Below are 17012 nucleotides of genomic sequence, written 5' to 3'. Positions count from 1 at the left end.
CTTTCGCAAACAGAGCTGCGTCCCTCTAGTCGGCTGCGGATCGGATGGCTTTTAATGTGCGAGCATGTTCTGCTGTTTAACCCCCCCCCAAAAATCCACAGAGGCTCTGCGCCTCTTCCCCTCCAGTTCTCCTTTTCCTTTCACCTTACACCTCCCGTCATTACCTAGAGCGACACAGAGGGCAACCACATGCGCTCCGCAGCCGCGCACTTTTACGCCGCGCGCACGCCGTTTATTCACACGGCGCCAACCGTTCGGGCCGTGTCAGCGAGCAGGATTTCACCCGTTTTTGTTTTTCCGTGCTCGCCCCAGCGTTGGCCGCCCGCGTCTGGCGGGTGGATAGGTGCATGGCTGCGTGTGTGTTTACTGTACGCACGTCTAAAAGGCTTTGTGTGAAAAAAAATGACAGTGCGGGCTGGTATTGGAGGGTTGGGGTTTGCGGTCGGGGTTGCATCCAGCGTGGGTTTTATTGTATAAGGCCACGGCTTATAGAAAGCTTCAGATTTCAGATGGGGTTTTGTTGAGGTCAGGCTTCTATATTTCCTGCCTAATTGTTTGCAGTTTGGAGAGCGGCCTGAGGAATATGAGAAACAAATACTGTTACAATAAGGGTGATTTTTCTTTTGGGGGTTAAATAGAATGGAATTAACCATCAGGATTTCTGGCAATAATGTCTTTTACATGCTGATGTGATGGAAAGTCTCAGCGCCTCTACGGGCAGACACAATCTGGGGACCGTGCACAAATATTCTTGGCAGTGCAGTAATACTGCATTCTAATGCAATACTCGGGGAGACAGGCCCTGGTTTGATGAATGTTGTTCCCATATGGAATAAGCAGATGTCACAGAGGTCTCGCAGTTCTGTATTCGTTTTCTTTTTAACTCCCATTTTACCCTTCACTTCCCCAGCTCTCAAATAAATTCTCTAAACCAGCCGCGTGGGATATTGCTATAGTTTGAGAATAATCCGACGCAGAGTTGCGAAAAGCGGTGCAATATTTTATTTCCCTCACACAATGTTGTTCTCTGCCTACTTTAATCCAGTGATCTGTCTGTAACTAAAACGAAACAGATCCGCTTACAGTCCCCCTCAAGGAACGGCCGCAGCTTCATGAAGTCACTTCAAGAGCATCTGATCTCCGCCGTAGCACCCAGAAGTGTGCGATCCAGTCGGTGCGTGTGGGTCGCGGCTCCGTTCGCCGGGAAAGCAGCTACCGCTGCTGTGGATTCTGGTACCAGCGTGCCTCCCCTCATCGCCGCTGTCCCAGCAGTTGGACCCATCATCGCCCCGTCCCAGTTGGGTCCAATCTTGTAACTTCACACCAGCCTCTCAAGTGGGCAAAGTCACACCACATTAAAGGAGCCGTTTGACTTAAAACCTCTGCCCACCCCCACCCCCCTCCCCAAACCGCATGCCTCCCCGCACCAACCCCCGCCGCTACTGTCATATCCCATTGGCCTCAGTCATATTTTTATTAATATCTCCCTGCCTCGCGTCGCTCCCTGGGCGTTTGGTTTCCAGAAAAGTTGAGTAAGAGGAGCAGAGCGGGCGGAGAGAGGAGAGGACTGAGCAACAGCATTATTCATAGTCTTTGTCTGCGTTTGAACCCATGTGTTCTGGAGAATAAACCCGCGCTGTGTTCAGAAGGCTTAGCAGTGAAGCCCTCGCTCAGCCGATGGGTTGAGACGCGGCGCGTTAAGTAGACTCATCTAGCAAAGTGTGAGCTTTGAATTCTGTGGCGACTAGTTTATTTTGTGCAAGTTTGACTGATCATGTAACATAAACAGTGGATCAGGGCAGCTACCGTGCACGGGTTCAGTTTGAAGGTTAAATCAGCGCGTGAGATCTTTGCTTCGGTCTTTAATGTCTGTGCAGAAAATGACTTTGCAGGTTTACGTGCACGACTGCTACGAGCAACCAGTGGTGTCTGTAGGTCACTGCAATAAAACACGTTTGGTTAGGGTCTTGAATCAAAATTCAAAAAATGTGTGTTCTGAAAAAAATACTTTTTTTGTGTGTTTATATTCTCAAGAAATATTCAGTTACCGCCGAATAATTTAGGTTTGAACGGAACAACATTCTCTTGTAAATCAACTGGTGGAAAACGGAGGCGACGAGGAACGCGTTGTATATACTGTATCTCCCATTCTGTAGCTTGAGAACAGAGTGCCTTTTTGAGTCAAGCCTTTCGCGTCGTATTATATTTACTACACAAATCCAGCGAAGCCACAAACCAGCCAGAGTGAAAATGTGAGCCAAGCAAACAAACAAGATATGGAAAATGAGGAAAAGGAGCTCCAGGAGGCAGAGAAAGGCCTGTTTGTGTTCCCAGAGCCTCCTCCTCGTGCCTTCGCTCCATTCTTCGCCTGGTGAAATGGAGACTCTGGCTTGGTATTTCTCTCTCCTTGCCAGAAACCGCAGAGTGACAAAATCTGTGGGGTGTCATAAACGAGCGAAGCCAGGGGGAGAAAGGGAGGAGAAAGGTGGTTGGGAGGGAGGGGAGGGAGGGGAGGGGATGGGGGGGGAGAGGTTGCGAAGCCGGGATGCGAGGGAAGACAGTCAAAATCATCTGGTCCTGATAAGGCAGAGTGGAAAACAGATGAGTGCGGTGAGGCAGATGGGGGGCGGAGGAGGAGGAGGAGGAGGAGAGGGATGGATGGAGCGTGCATCTACTTGGGAGGATATACTGTCTACTAGTGTGCCCTATCAGCCCCCCAACACTCCCCCCACCTCCCTCTGTGTCTTCAAAACAGAGCTCTCTCACTCCATTTCTGCCTTCCCAAGTAGTCTTCAGTAACAGCTTGTTGCCCGAGGAAAGAGCGAAAGCGAGGAGCAGGCAACAAAGGAGGGAGTGTTTGCCTCTCTCCAGCGTTCTTTCTCTTTCTGTCATTCCTTCAAACATCCCTAATCCCTCGCTGGGTGCCATCTTTCATCACGGTATACCATGTGTGTATTATCCTGTACAGAACACTTCCCATTAATATAATAAGGGCTGCCAGAAACACTTAGCCTTGGGAGCCTGTGTGAGATATAGTAAGTGATACTTGTGAGTTTCTCCTTCACCCGTGTGCGCGCACCCACACACACACACACACACACACACAGTAGACCTCGCCTAAGGAAAGAAATGAAACCCACTGTTCTGACTGCCAGCGAGTCTCCTTGTAAAACTTCCACAGTTTATCTCAAGCCCAGTGCACCGAAGTGACTGCAGTTTCTTCCGGGACATGTCACTCCTCACATCCTCCCCGTCTGGACCCGGCGGGAGGTGACTTAGCAGGTGTCTGACCTGCGCTCCACGTCTGATGGGAAACATCCACATAGCCGCTCTGCGTTTTGGAAATGAAATGTCAGGCTCGGCTTCGGTTCAGCCCTGATATGGAGTTGCTGTCATATTGGGACTTTTGTGGACACAAGTGTTTTTGATGGTATTCAGACAGATGCGGTTCTTGTATCAATGGTACGCACAGAGCATAACATCAAGAGGAACCAGGGAAGGGCGGAGCATGGTTAAATAGTCTTACATTAGGCCTTCCTGCTGTGACTTGATTGATGATTACCTGTCTGTAAGTTACCACCCAAGGGAAAACATTTATGTCCCAAAGTATCAAACTTGTCCTTCATGTTCAGTGTCAACAATCAGCAATATTTTATACAAGTTGAACACAATTAACTGTGCTCACTGTAAATACATGGGTCAGCAAACTTCTTGCACCATGGTAAAAAGTTTGTGTCTTTGTGTTGGATCAGACATAGAATATACACTGATCAGCCACAACATTATAACTGACAGAGGAAGTGAATAACATTGACCATCTTGTGACGGTTCAGTGTTCTGCTGGAAAACTTTTGGACCTGGTATTTAGTGTGGATGTTACTTAGACATGTACCACTAACAACATTGTGTTAAGAAACACCACAGGACACCCTCAGAAGGTCCATGTCCATTCACTGATGAGTCACAACACTTCTGAAAGCACAAGGGAGATCTACACAATAATAGAAAGGTGGTCATAATGTTAGGCCTGATCGGTGTATGATTGTATAAATGGATATATTCACAAATGAGTGAATCTTTCAAGCAGTACTTTATGTCAGTAGTCTGTTTGCTACCAATGCCTTAGGATAAAATCCCAGCTGATGTTGAAAACGTTGTCGAAAACCCCTTCACGTCCTACATTACTGAGACGTCGCAGCGTTAGCTGGAGGCAGAACAGAAAGAAGCTTGAGACGAACACTGTCACGTTCAACCATGAAAATGTCGTCTTGCTGTATTTCGTGGTGCCAAAACCGAAAAACCGAAACCACTCACTTAAAATTTTATCACATACCAGCCGCTGCCGTCGTAGACAACTTTGGTTTGGTTTTGGCAATTAAATGAAAGGATTGGAGACATTCAACGTCGGACACACTTCATATCAGATAAGATTAATATGTAATGCTTCATCAGTTTCAGCCTGGATAACGTTGTGGGTTAGAATGAATCGTGACTGAAATTACGTTAAATTAATACTTATTTAGGGGATTGTTGTTACAGCCCCTCTGCGTTCGTATGAACAAAAGTCATCGTTCAAATTCTTCTATTACAAATCTTGCACGTGCCCATTCAAGACATTGTTCAAGGCATCTAACGATTTGTATGTCTTCGACTTTTCTTTCGTGGAGACGCTGGGTTTCTCAATTAGGTCCATGTAAATGTCCTGTGGGCAGTCCTGTCAAATCATCCATCACTCACTGGATGGACTTTTTGACAAATTATGCCAAGTTAATCGTTAATTGGGGGATTCTTATTACACGTTGATGCTAATGCTAACTGCGAGCTAACACAACGTTAGTTGTATGTTTCATGGGTGGCCAAGCAGAAGTTGCATTTGCTACATTGCACTTACTTCTTGTAACATCTTTGTTGGAGAGGCTTTACTTGATAAAGACACAGACCAGACCTTGTCCCCTCTGTGTCCTCTTTTGGTCGAATCGTCCATCCAGTGAGTGAGTGTAGAGGTCGTGAAAACACCTCCATCAGTCGGAGTAAACCTTTAAAATCACCGTCAGGGAGAGTAAGTGTATCAGTATATTCTCTAAAATATTCGTTTTCCTCGTCCCTTCGTGCCAAAACAGTCCATTGAAACATGCTAATATGCTAACGTTTACAGGCTATAGTGTTTGGGATGTGTTGCATCCAGTTAAGCCCCGCCCCTCAAAAAATGTCACATTGTTTACAAACCGTGAAGGGGGTCTATATGTCAGCTTGGTTTTAAATATTCAGACTTGATTTCTCCTTTGAAGTAACAAGATAAAAGTTTTGTATTATGCTTTCAATGGTGACTCCACTCTAAAATGTGTGTAGTGTCTCAAAAATCCCAGCCACTTAACTCCCTCTCGGTGTGACTGAAGGTGCGTTACAGCCACACCAGAGGTTCAGTGTAATCACCTCACACAATGCTGTGTGATTTACTATTTCATAGTTTTGCCAACTCAGTCACGTCCTGGTAGGAAATGCTTTATGGCATTTGGGGCCCTATGCTCAAATAGTCAGAAAAGCGGTGTTTGAGTCATTGGTAGCACTAAGGCAGACAAATGAATAAAAAGACTACAGAAATCTGGCAAATACATAAGCAAGCTCCCCATAATTCAACTTTAAACTCAGTCATTAATTTCTTACATGACATTGACATTCAGAAACCATCAGCCAATTCCCTTTTTTCTTAAATCATGAACTTCCTTATAGCACGCGACAAATTGATCTCGTTTCAGCGCCTAATTACACGCAGTGCGTTTAAAAGGGATACGACTCTAAAACACATGTGCTGATGTGACGTTTGATTAGAAGCATTTTAGGAGAATGACTTTCATGTTAAGTCCAAGTCGCTGCCGACGGGCGCCTCACAGTGCATTATGGGGCAAAGTCGGTCTAATTTTCAGTAGCTCTTTCACTAAGCCTGACAGCTCGCGAGGGGAGTGATGGCATAACTTGTGGTTTCTCAAAAAGGGGATTCAGAGTTTAGTCGGGAATTTTTCTCTTAAGATGGGACACTGATAGGGCTTAGGAGCTCGACTGACATATGGAGCGAATAGAGGGAAAGCTTGGTTTGATTTAGCTTCTCTTTGTCATTGCTGCTGTGGGGTAGAGATGTTTGTTTAGGTGGTGGGGGATGAAGGAGAAGAGTAGAAAGCGTGAATGTTTTCTGTTTGTGTCTGTATATTCTTGTGGATTTTCGTGTTTATTTTGTATTTTTGATGGTGTCAGTGCTATAAGTAGAGTTGACCTTCTCCGAAGCGAGTAGTTTTTTTTTTGTTTTTTTTTTAGAATGAATGATGAATTGAAAGTTAACAGCTTCTGTGATGTACAGTGGAAAACATTTTACGTTGTGATGCAAATTATTCTAATTTGACAAAGATTAAAAACTCTTTTATAGCAGCTTTTATCACTTCAAACGTAAAGAAAAAAGGACATTGACTTAGTTTGTTCCTCTACAAATTAAATGTTAATATCAATACCAGTTTCACATGTGAGTAGGATAAATATCACGTTCTACTATTAGCTTAGCTTAGCATTAAAACTACCCATGTTTATATGCATTAAATAAACATAATCTCTCATTATGTGAGCTTCAGTGAGCTCTACTCTCGCTCAGGTAAGAGTTGTTTCTTAACCTCAAGACAGAGTTAGCTTATCTGTTCCTCTGCTTTAAGCTAAACTCACCTTTTCTAGGCAGCCTTTACATATGTATTTAGTCAAATATTTATTTACAGAAGATTAAAATAGATGACAAACAACAGATATATGCATGTGGGGCATATTAAGTGGATGTGTGTGCTGATGGAGGGGGAAGAGAGTTCAAACAGAAGCCTGTGAGACGACCACAAAGAGCAGAGGTCATGATATGTGATCATTGTCCGAACAAAGTCATTTGTGTATATTTGAGAATAAGTGTGAGGTTGTTTTACTGTCATAAAACCTTTTGTTTGTCCTTTTTCATCGTTAGTGCCAGTACTACAATACATCTTTCAATAGAATGCTTAAGACCAAAACTAGCAAGACAGCGTTTATATGTGTTTTCTATATACATATATATAGCCTAAGTACTATTCTGTATTATTTTAATAACGGTCAACGATACACCAGTAATCAACCCATTGTAGAAGTGGTCAGACCGTCCAGCGTTGTTTAGTGGTACCTGCTTATGAGCCCACAATCCCTTTTTGTCCGCCTGTGTAAATAAACTTCTCACAAAGAGCCAGCTGACGAGCGACTTTATTTTTACCACCGAAGCTCTGTTTATTTTGAGTCCCGACATCTGAAGCGACGCTCGAGACGTCCCCCCTCCGAAAGCCGTGACTCCTCAGGAGTCACAAAAAAAGGAGGCATAAAGAGCGCAGAGTGTTTTCTTTCCCTCTGGTTTGTTTTGCAGTCTCCTTTCAAAATGAACTGGGGTTTTGGAGTTGGCTGCTTCGCACATGGTGTGGTGGCAGGGATGGAGAGAGGGAAGAGGGGGAGGAGGAGGAGGGTTAGGACAAGAACTGAAAAATAAGACGAATTATCTAACTTGGTTGCACACTGTACAATGACACAGTCATGGAGGGTCTTCCTAAGAAAAGAGCTGCAACCGTTCAGTGGTCACAGTGGGTGACATACACAGTACATGATTGTGATTTCTCTTCACATTAACTCTTTATGAATGTTAAAGCTGGTGCCTAAAAAAGATCTTGATGAGATCCAGAGACGTTAATTCAACACTGCAGTCACATGACCTTTATAAAAGTAATCTTCACCTTTAAAGTGGGACCCAAATACACTTTCTGCTGGGGGCGTTCTGTTGCAGTATTAGTTGATCTGTTATGGCCAGTTAACAATGGACTGTCACCATTAACCATTATCATAGATTGTAGGATGTAGATCAGGGGTCATTTCAGTTTGGGGGCCACATGCAGCCCAATTTGATCTCAAGGCCAAAAGATAACCTATAAGTAACGTAACTCCAGATTTTTTCCCCATTTGTTTTAGTGCAAAGAAGAATGAATGAATTAGGAGAATGTTTACATTTAATTAACAATTCAAATTAGGTTGAGCAGTTATTTTTATTGAAAAATTACTGTCTTTTATGTCATTTTCACACTTCAAATTCATGTTGCGGGCCAGATGTGACCCTCTTTCGGCCCTCTTTTGACCCGCCGGCCGTATGTTTGACACCTGTGATCTGTTAAGTTTTGACCAGTCTATGATGCACAGTGTAGGCATACATTCTGTACATGACTGTCAGCCATCTTGGCCCTTATTTGCAGCCATATACTGGAACAAAAGGGAGGAGCTGGGGATGAGCGAGGGGTGTATCAAACTAAGAAACTGAGAAGACTTTGTCAATCATTCCAGCCCAGATACGTCAGTCAATCACGTCCCCATTCTACTTAAATATGGACTTGTCTTCTAAAGGACCATCACACAGATCAGAAAAAGAGGATTAACTAATGACATCATGACTCATTTGAAGATTTTTTTTTTAGTTTTGTTGAATTGGAGAGCTCCTTCTCCCTATAGACCACCACTTCCATGCTGGCTTCACCTTGCAGGCCTCGTGGCTACATCCACCATTTCAGAATTTATAATTATCCAGTAACCTCATTTAAAGTCATTCAAAGTCTTATTTTTAAGCATTATCACAATCTTTGCTGGCATCTTGTAGAGAAGCATTAATATAACATTAAATCATCAGTATTCTTCTGAGGATTTCTATGAGCTGTCATAGTCATGGTTCTCGTTATATAAATCATTTATTAATATGTAATTGTGATTCTTAACATCTACTCACCTTGTTTATTAAACTAAATCTATTACAGTTGTAGCATAAAGTTTTTTTATTAGTAGTATTTAACGCAGACTCTGTTATAAGTTCATCCACATAAATCTCACGTTTATTCCCTTGTTAATACAGAGATTAATTTGTGAGGACTCCTTCTAATTAATGACAAGTTTTGCCTCCTGGCTCAGAGCCTCATCTGCCGCTTCAACAGCGAAACGTCTGACGTACAATTTTCAGGACCACTAAAACTGTCAGCGTCGCTTCTCCCGTCAAATCTACGACCACATTAGGCAACGACCCTTTTTGCGTAATCCTCCCTGCATGTTGTTATAGTTTTACTGTTTTGTAAAAGTGATTTGTGTTTGCGAGCTTCGCGTTTAATACTCTCTTGGCCCCGTCTCGCCTCTAATTTATTTCTCCTCAGCAGCGCCCTGCTGGCTTGGTTGGTTCTGATGAATTTGTCAATGCGTAACACCACTTACCCTCCTGTAGCACCAGCGACAGGATGCTGAAACATTTTCTCATAACTCAAGAGCACAGATGCTCCAGTGGCTCTGGGTCAGGAGAAGCTAGCTGCTGCGCCCGGGAGCCCATATGGGACGAGCACTGAAGAGGAACCAAAACTCAATAAACACGGCACCGGGGAGGGGGGTTCAAGGGTGCGCTTGTCATGATGGAGGCTACAGTGAGCGCTCCAGTGGCTGCTGGGGTTTTGATGCTGTAATGTGAAACGGCTGGGGGGGAAGAGGACTACAATTCCCCTCTTTGTCTGGTCTCCACCCCAGCATCAGCCCCGGCTCTCTCCTCTCCTCAGCAGACCCTCACTGCGGCCAGACTCATCATCTCCGTCTCCGTCTGTGTCCTCGCGTCTGCCACCCATCGCGACGCCTCCGCCGCTCGCTCTCGCCCGGCCCCCGTCTAGCGTTACCGCTTTCAGTTCGTATCTCTTCGCGTTTTCTCACCGTCTGCGGTTTTATCCCCTCATCTCATCTGACCACACCACTTCTACTCCCCACGTCTTCCTTCATTTCACGATCATGTGTCTTTTAGCAGTTTTCCCATGAAGTGACCTCACTCTCCTCTCTCCTCTCTCCTCAGTCTCCAGTGGTGTCTGTGGGTTTTGCCAGGTTTCATCCCAACCTGGTGGTGGGGGGCACTTACTCCGGACAGATCGTCCTGTGGGACAACCGCAGCCACCGTAGGACCCCGGTCCAGAGGACTCCCCTGTCTGCTGCTGCGCACACTGTAAGGCCACAAACATGACGCGCACTTATGTGTCAATTCAGAGCTGGTAATAAAAAACATAGAATAAGTCTTGTGGCATATTTAGAAAGAATTAAAGCAACTGATATTGCCTTGTGCTCTATTTAGTTAAATTTATAGTTTGCTCCATACCATCGGTGTAATGTGGCCTTGTGATTGGCTCACCAGCGATAGAGACAGGAAGCTTAAACTGACAGGGATAGTGTGGCTAACGGGGCGCTGTTGAGACAGGTCCTGTATCGGTGAATAAGTGGAGTTCTGGCTCACAGATAAGTGCCTCCATTTATAAAATATGTTGGATTCATGCTTATGTGCATTTAAAGAAATTTAAATTTGTGGGAGAAAATTTAAAAAATATATAAAAATGTTTAATCAACCAAAGATTTTGGGGTCCACCTGCAGTACGTCCACGGACCCCCGTTAAAGACCTATGCTCTGTACCAGTTTTTTTATGTTTGACACTGATGTTGCTGCCTGCCTATCTGCTGATACCATCATTAATCTTCCCATTAAGTTTCAAGAAGTGTCTATTCAAGTGACACGTTTGCTCTTCTCCGTGGCAGTTTAGTTCATCTAAATTTAAAAGAACTGACATAAAACGTTCCTAATCCATCACAGCAAGTACGCTAAAACATTTGAGCACGATGACGCCGCGATGATCGCTGCATCGAGGAGATCCCTCCGGCTCTGAGACCAGTCAACTTGTTGTGCTTACGCACATATTCTTGCCTAGACGCCAGTGAAAACTGTTCAGCTCAGTTCCAGTGAACTCTGCGACCCTCGACACATCGCAGTCGAACAATCTCCAGCGATATCTGAAGACCGTGTGCCGTTTCTAATCCCAGCTGCAGGGGGCACGTAGACTCGCACACTGCGACGTGCCATCTATACTGTAGCTTTAAAGGCGCTGTGGAGTCCGGTAATGAGGCCGCCGCTCTCTCCAGTTAGTGAGTCCAGCATGCTAGCATGGTGCTGATTGCTGAATGGACTCTTTGTGCGGCCCAGTACACAAATCAATTACTGGCCAGTAATGATATAATGGCTTCACACACTCGTGGGCTCGAACAGCGGCGCATGTCCCGAACGTGGAGTGATTTAAAAGGACGGCTGCACACCGGCATGTGAGCCGCCTGCGAGCGCCGCTGCATCTTCTGGCCCTCGTCGTGTCTAACGACGTCGCGTGTTTAAGGGTGAAATTGCCCGACCGTTAAAACCGCATTGGTTAATAATAGCGTATCAGACGAAGGAAACGTTCCACCGACAGCCTGCTGCAGTTAGGAATTATCCAAATATTTGTTGTACGAGATGCCAAATACGCGGAGGGATTTTAGTGGCTCTAATCAAAGAGGCTATTAATTATGATTTATTATTGCGATCACAGCGTGCAGCAGAATAACAAGCATTGTTTTAATGGGAATTGTAATCATGCTACAGCTATGAGATAATGAAAACGTATGGTTTTGTTTGGTGCGGGTGAGATTGTTCCTTCGCCCGTCTCATCTATTTGTGCGTCCGTGTACGTGTCCGTGTAGCACCCGGTGTACTGCGTGAACGTGGTCGGCACCCAGAACGCCAACAACTTGATCACGGTGTCCACAGACGGCAGGATGTGCTCCTGGAGCCTGGACATGCTCTCCCAGCCTCAGGTACACGAGACACTTATCAGTCGCACAGTCGAGGCAAGTCGAGACAATCTTTACTGACGTTATACTGGCACAACTATGAAACTATATATGTGTGTGTGTGTGTGTGTGTGTGTGCGCAGGAGACCATGGAACTGGTGTACAATAAATCCAAACCCGTGGCGGTGACAGGCATGGCCTTCCCCACGGGAGACGTTAACAACTATGTGGTCGGGAGCGAGGAGGGCACCGTGTACACTGCATCCAGACACGGCAGGTTGGTGGACGCACAAAACTGCATCTCACACGCTTCAAGTCGGTGAAACTTAAGGAACATAAAAGTTCAACTAAAAACTGAGGAAAAAGAAAACTCATTTCACTTTGTCTAATGAACTCACAATTCCTCATTTTCGAGTTAAGATCATTTTAGCTGTATTCATATCGTATTATAGTGATAGTTCTGTGTAATAAAAAAAAAAAATGCCTCTATATTTCCCAGTATTCATATCACATCACCCCACTGTTTAATCCAACTCTAACCTCAAAGACATGACTTAGAGCCCAAGTCACATATGTCATTCTTTTCTTTTTCTCTTTTATCTCCAGTAAGGCCGGTATCTGCGAGATGTTTGAGGGCCACCAGGGGCCGGTTACCGGCATCAGCTGCCACAGTGCGGTGGGGACCGTCGACTTCTCCCACCTCTTCATCACGTCCTCCTTCGACTGGACCGTCAAACTCTGGAGCACCAAGGTACGGCGTGGGAGGTGTGTGCGAGGAGGAGAGGGCGGAAGAGAGGGTGTAAGGAGAAATGTGGGGGGTTGATTGTGGCCTCCGAGAGGTGGCGGAGAGAGAGAATCCTGAGAGGGTAGGGGGGGAGTTGAGTATAATAGGTGAGCAACTTTTTCAAAAATCAGTCCTTCTCTCACCACTTGTGTGTCTCTGCGTGTGTGTGTGTGTGTGTGAATAAGCTGATGGGGATCTGTTACTACGTGTATGCGGGTATTGTAGGTGTGCGGTGAGATGATTGAGTGGTAACTAGAATGATTATTGAGCCCTGAATTTAGCCTGTCAGGCTAATTAGGCAGGGAGATCTGCTAGATAAACTGGATCAAGCTGGTGTTCTGTTAGTACTGGAGAAGTCAGCTGGATGTCGGTGCAGCTTTAGAGGTCTGTGCACAAAGGTGTTCCTGCGAGGCTAAACCCAGGGCAAAAGCAACTCTAAAGGTGATTCCGTTCTCACAGCAGAGAGAGAAATGTGCGAATGTGTCCCTCCTCTAACAGTCAGATCCTCATCACGTCTTAAACCTGGAGCTCATCCGACAAATGATGAACATGAAACGTCCGAGGTTGCGTGTGCGTCCCTCCCTCCCACTCCGTCGTCCTTTCAAATCTCAAACGATGACGGAAAGGATGGCGGCGGCTGCAGGTACACTCAGCCGTGCTCCTCCTCCTCCTCCTCCTCCAGTTGGTGTTTTTGAGTGCCCTCTTCCACTCTGGGCGTTCGTTCTCCTTTCACGCCGATGCAATGAATTCCATTTGGTGGCATTTCAGCGGCGGTAAAAAAGACCGTTTCTGTCAGAGGGAGGATTTTAGCTTAGCTTTTAGCTCAGGCACAGTGCGTTTGACATGCTGCACAAAAGACTGGAGGAAACTCGAGGTTGATTGAGGTGTGAAATTAGAAACAAAGTTAGACTGAGGTGGAAAAGACAAAGGGAAAGGTGGGCGGAGGAATAAGAAACCAGAACACCGGCAGCAGCTGATATAAGGAAGGGAGGAAACGGATTGTCAGCAGAAGGTTTAAAGATAAATGGTTAATAGAAAAATGTATGTATCCCCAGGGGGTAATTAAGGGCACACAGAGTAGGCAAGTGCAGTTAAAGATTTAGGTAACAAAGGATAAAGGATGAGTAGTGCAATGACTGAGCAGATGCTAACATAGTGATGCTGATGCTAACGTTAAACAGAGAGATTGAAGTGAGCAAATACAGACAATTACAAAAAAATAAAGACAAAAACACACACACGAATACACCTCTGTAATACCTTTGTATTTTTCTCTGTTACAGTCTTCATTCTGCATGAGGCAGTGAAGCGCTCTGATGACTTTTAGCTCACGTCGGCCCATTACTCCCGCGCGCGGCGTCCCGCCACACACATTAAAACGCTTCTGCGGATTTTCATCAGAAGAGCGTGTTATTTCTCTGGATTTGGGAATTCCCTTCCCTCCGAGGGGCACCGCAGGAATGCGCGTCTGTCTCTCATCCCACATAACCCATGTTTGTGCGCGGGCAGGCGGAATACCTGGGCGTACGTGCGTGCACAAACACAGGCCTCGCCGCGCACGCCTCCCGTCCACCTCAGGCTGCCTTTGCTCTCTCTCCCCCCCACCCCCCAACCCCAGCCCTCCGAATCACAGAAATCCCCCCGTCACAAACCGTGAAATCCCCCCGCGCTTGCACAGAAGCCCGCTAATGTTTTCGCACTCAGCGGTGCAAATATTGTGGTTAGTGAAACCGTTCCGACTCGGTCGGGGTGTGAAGACGCCGGCGGCAGCTGGGGAGTGGGGGTTTGTGATGGTGCATAACTTGAACCGGCTCGCTCTCTTGACCCCAAAGCCGGCGTCTGCCGAGTGAATCGGACGGAGCGTAATCGCTCCCACTTTAACTCTCTTAAGGAGTTAATTAAAGAGCGGCACCGCTGTCAGATCAGGTGGTCGCTAATGAGCCCTGGTAGCGTTTCAGAGAGGCGACGACGACGATATTTAGTCCTCTCGCCGCGCGTGAAACATTTCATAACAATGTCTGATTTTGAGGACAGCGCCTTGGCCTCCGCAGCGTGTGGTCGTTAAATTTGGTGTGGAGCTGTCGAAACCGGAGAGATTTTTTTTTTCAGATGCAAACGCAGCCAGGATGGAACCGGTGAAATTACCAGACGGCTGCAGAGACGAGATGTTTCAGATTCCTCTGGACGGCGGAGCGCCGGGAGGTTTTTCTCCGAGACCCAAAGCCTCCTTGACATTTGCAAGTTTTTGGAAGGCAACGTGGTATTTTAATATTAACGCCCAGGTTACGAGACACAGCCACGCACACGCGCTCTTTCCGGCTTTAATAACCAAAGTGCTGCTCCGTTGTCTACAGGTGACATTAACTGTCAGTGTTTTAGTGACGGGTTCCCAGCTCTGCTTCTCAGCACGGGAAAGATAATGACAAGCAGTTGCTTCACGCGCGGCGCCAAGAGGATTAAGATCCATTTTAAGATTAGTTTTAAGACTTCTTTACCCGAATTACCTTCTTTAAAATTGGTGGATATGGACAAAATGGTAGTTTTGAGTAGCCGGCGCACTCCTTTCAAGTGGCGCGTCGTCAAATCAAACAAAGGGCCGTCGGGCGGCTCGAAAGACAGATGTTAAATGCGAGTAACATTTTTAATACAACTGGGTGCGAAGCGGCGTCGGGTTAGGGAATGAGTAGGAGAAAACTAGAGGGAGACGCAGGGAGAGAGCGCATTAACCGAGGATCATTCGGCTGATTGAGTGCTGCAACTGTGAGATGGAAAGAAATGACCTCTGCTGTCATCTCGCCGCCGGGAAAACAGGTTCAATCGAGGCTTGAAATTGGCTCGGCCCTGTTTGTGTTTGTGCATCTGTGTGTGTGTGTGTGTGTGTGTGTGTGTGCGCGTGTGAACAACTGTGGAGAGAGAAACCGTAAAGGTGATGGAGGGAAAAAAAAAAAAAAGATGACATTCTTTCTCTCGCTCTTCCAGCCAACCTGTCTCCTCTTTTCCACCCCTCCCTCTCCACTTGTCAGGAACGCACTTTGTGAGCCTCTGGAATCCTAACAGCAGCCAGTCAGAGAAAGAAACAGGGATCACACACACACGCACATATTTGTATTTTGTTGTACTGAATTGTTTGCGCACACAGCTTTAAAACAGCTGAACAGAGGGCCGTACGCTCTGTAATAGAGGCTCCGTCAAATAATATGATAGAAAGAGCAAGACGGAAAAACTGAAAAGGCCACCGTAGAAATGTTTCACCCTTAGGTATTTCTTTTATTTTTATCTGACTTGGTTGTTTTATTGGTGGTTTATTTGTGCTGCACTCACATAATTTCATTGTGCGCACCTACACCGATCAGGCATAACATTATGACCACTGACAGGTGGTCACTAACAACATCCTGTTTCCACACACCCTCAGAAGACCCATGTCCATTCTCCGATGAGTCACAACTGATTTGTAGGCACAAAGGACACCTACACGATATCAGGAAGGTGGTCATAATGTTATTATTCATGCGTCGACCACGAGGGCACACTTAAGTCCCGTCCAATCACAGCACACTTGGGCTGCTCAGGGTTCCTCCTGTGTCTAACCTTGAAGCAGAGCCTGATATCACAGTTGTGAAACTGCGATAGTTCTCAGTTCCTGCTGCTCAGACTCTCAGAAGAAAAGGTTCCCGCAATAATGAAGTGCTGAGAAGGTTGATGCAGCCGTACTTTATCTCATTGAAAGATAAAAGCCTTTGACCGCAGTTTATACTTGAATTGAAAATGACACTTTGACGATGGCTTTCTTTATTGTTACGTAGGTTCCCACCTGTATAATTACCTTTAATTGCCGCTCAAGCAGCCGCCTTCAGCCACTAGCCTTCCTGCACAGAGGTCAGAATGTCAGAGTTCAACCAGCCCTCAGTAGGAGGTGTGTGCAAAAGACTTCCACTGACTAACCCTCTGACTGAGGATCCACACAGGACCACAAATAGTTTAGATCATAAAGCTGGATAGATCTGATGGATCACTAATATCGATACACTGACAAAATGACTAAGTCAGCTTATACCCGGTGCCACTGTTCCAGTTTGTCCACCAGAGAGCACTGACTCTTCTTTGTTTCCGCTCACATTAAAAGTCCTGCTCCGCCCTGAGATGTAAATCTTCATTGACATTTGTTTATGTTTAGGATGAACTTCAGCTCATCAACTGGTTCTGTCTCTCTTCTTCTTCTTCTTCTTCTTCTTTTTTACTCAACTCCTGACTTTAGTCCTTACATTTCATCTGTCAGTCAACACACACACACACAACATATTTTGAGCGCCCCTTCCTCTGCGTCGATTGTCCCCCTCCCGTCTTCCTCCTCCTGTCCTCTATCTCTGTCCATCTCCGCGTCCCTCTCAGACAGCTGTTGTGTTAAGGTTACAGTACACCTTGTGGAGGCCCTTCCCTTTCATCTCTCCCAGCGGTTTTATGGCGCTGTGTGAATGTGCGAGGCTTTTTAATTAGGCTCTGCACCCAGACAGGCCCCAAGGCTGAGGCAGCGCCACTCTGT

The 17012-nt window shown here is 45.9% G+C and overlaps 1 protein-coding gene across 7 annotated transcripts in view; it reads left to right on the top strand.

Moving 5' to 3' along the window:
• Nucleotides 1-17012, top strand: part of LOC125020073 (cytoplasmic dynein 1 intermediate chain 1) — a 52561-nt gene that overhangs the window by 28392 nt on the left and 7157 nt on the right. For all 7 annotated transcript variants that reach the window (XM_047605332.1, XM_047605327.1, XM_047605333.1 and 4 more), the window contains 4 exons: nucleotides 9899-10045; nucleotides 11596-11709; nucleotides 11829-11962; nucleotides 12292-12436. In XM_047605332.1, coding sequence (XP_047461288.1) covers nucleotides 9899-10045; nucleotides 11596-11709; nucleotides 11829-11962; nucleotides 12292-12436 — 540 coding nt within the window. The remainder of the gene's footprint in view (nucleotides 1-9898; nucleotides 10046-11595; nucleotides 11710-11828; nucleotides 11963-12291; nucleotides 12437-17012) is intronic.

This window comes from Mugil cephalus, chromosome 14 (assembly GCF_022458985.1).
Source record: "Mugil cephalus isolate CIBA_MC_2020 chromosome 14, CIBA_Mcephalus_1.1, whole genome shotgun sequence".
NCBI classification, from domain to species: Eukaryota; Metazoa; Chordata; class Actinopteri; order Mugiliformes; family Mugilidae; genus Mugil; species Mugil cephalus.
The sequence above is the reverse complement of the archived record's forward strand: the minus strand, read 5'-3'. Positions and strand labels throughout refer to the sequence as shown.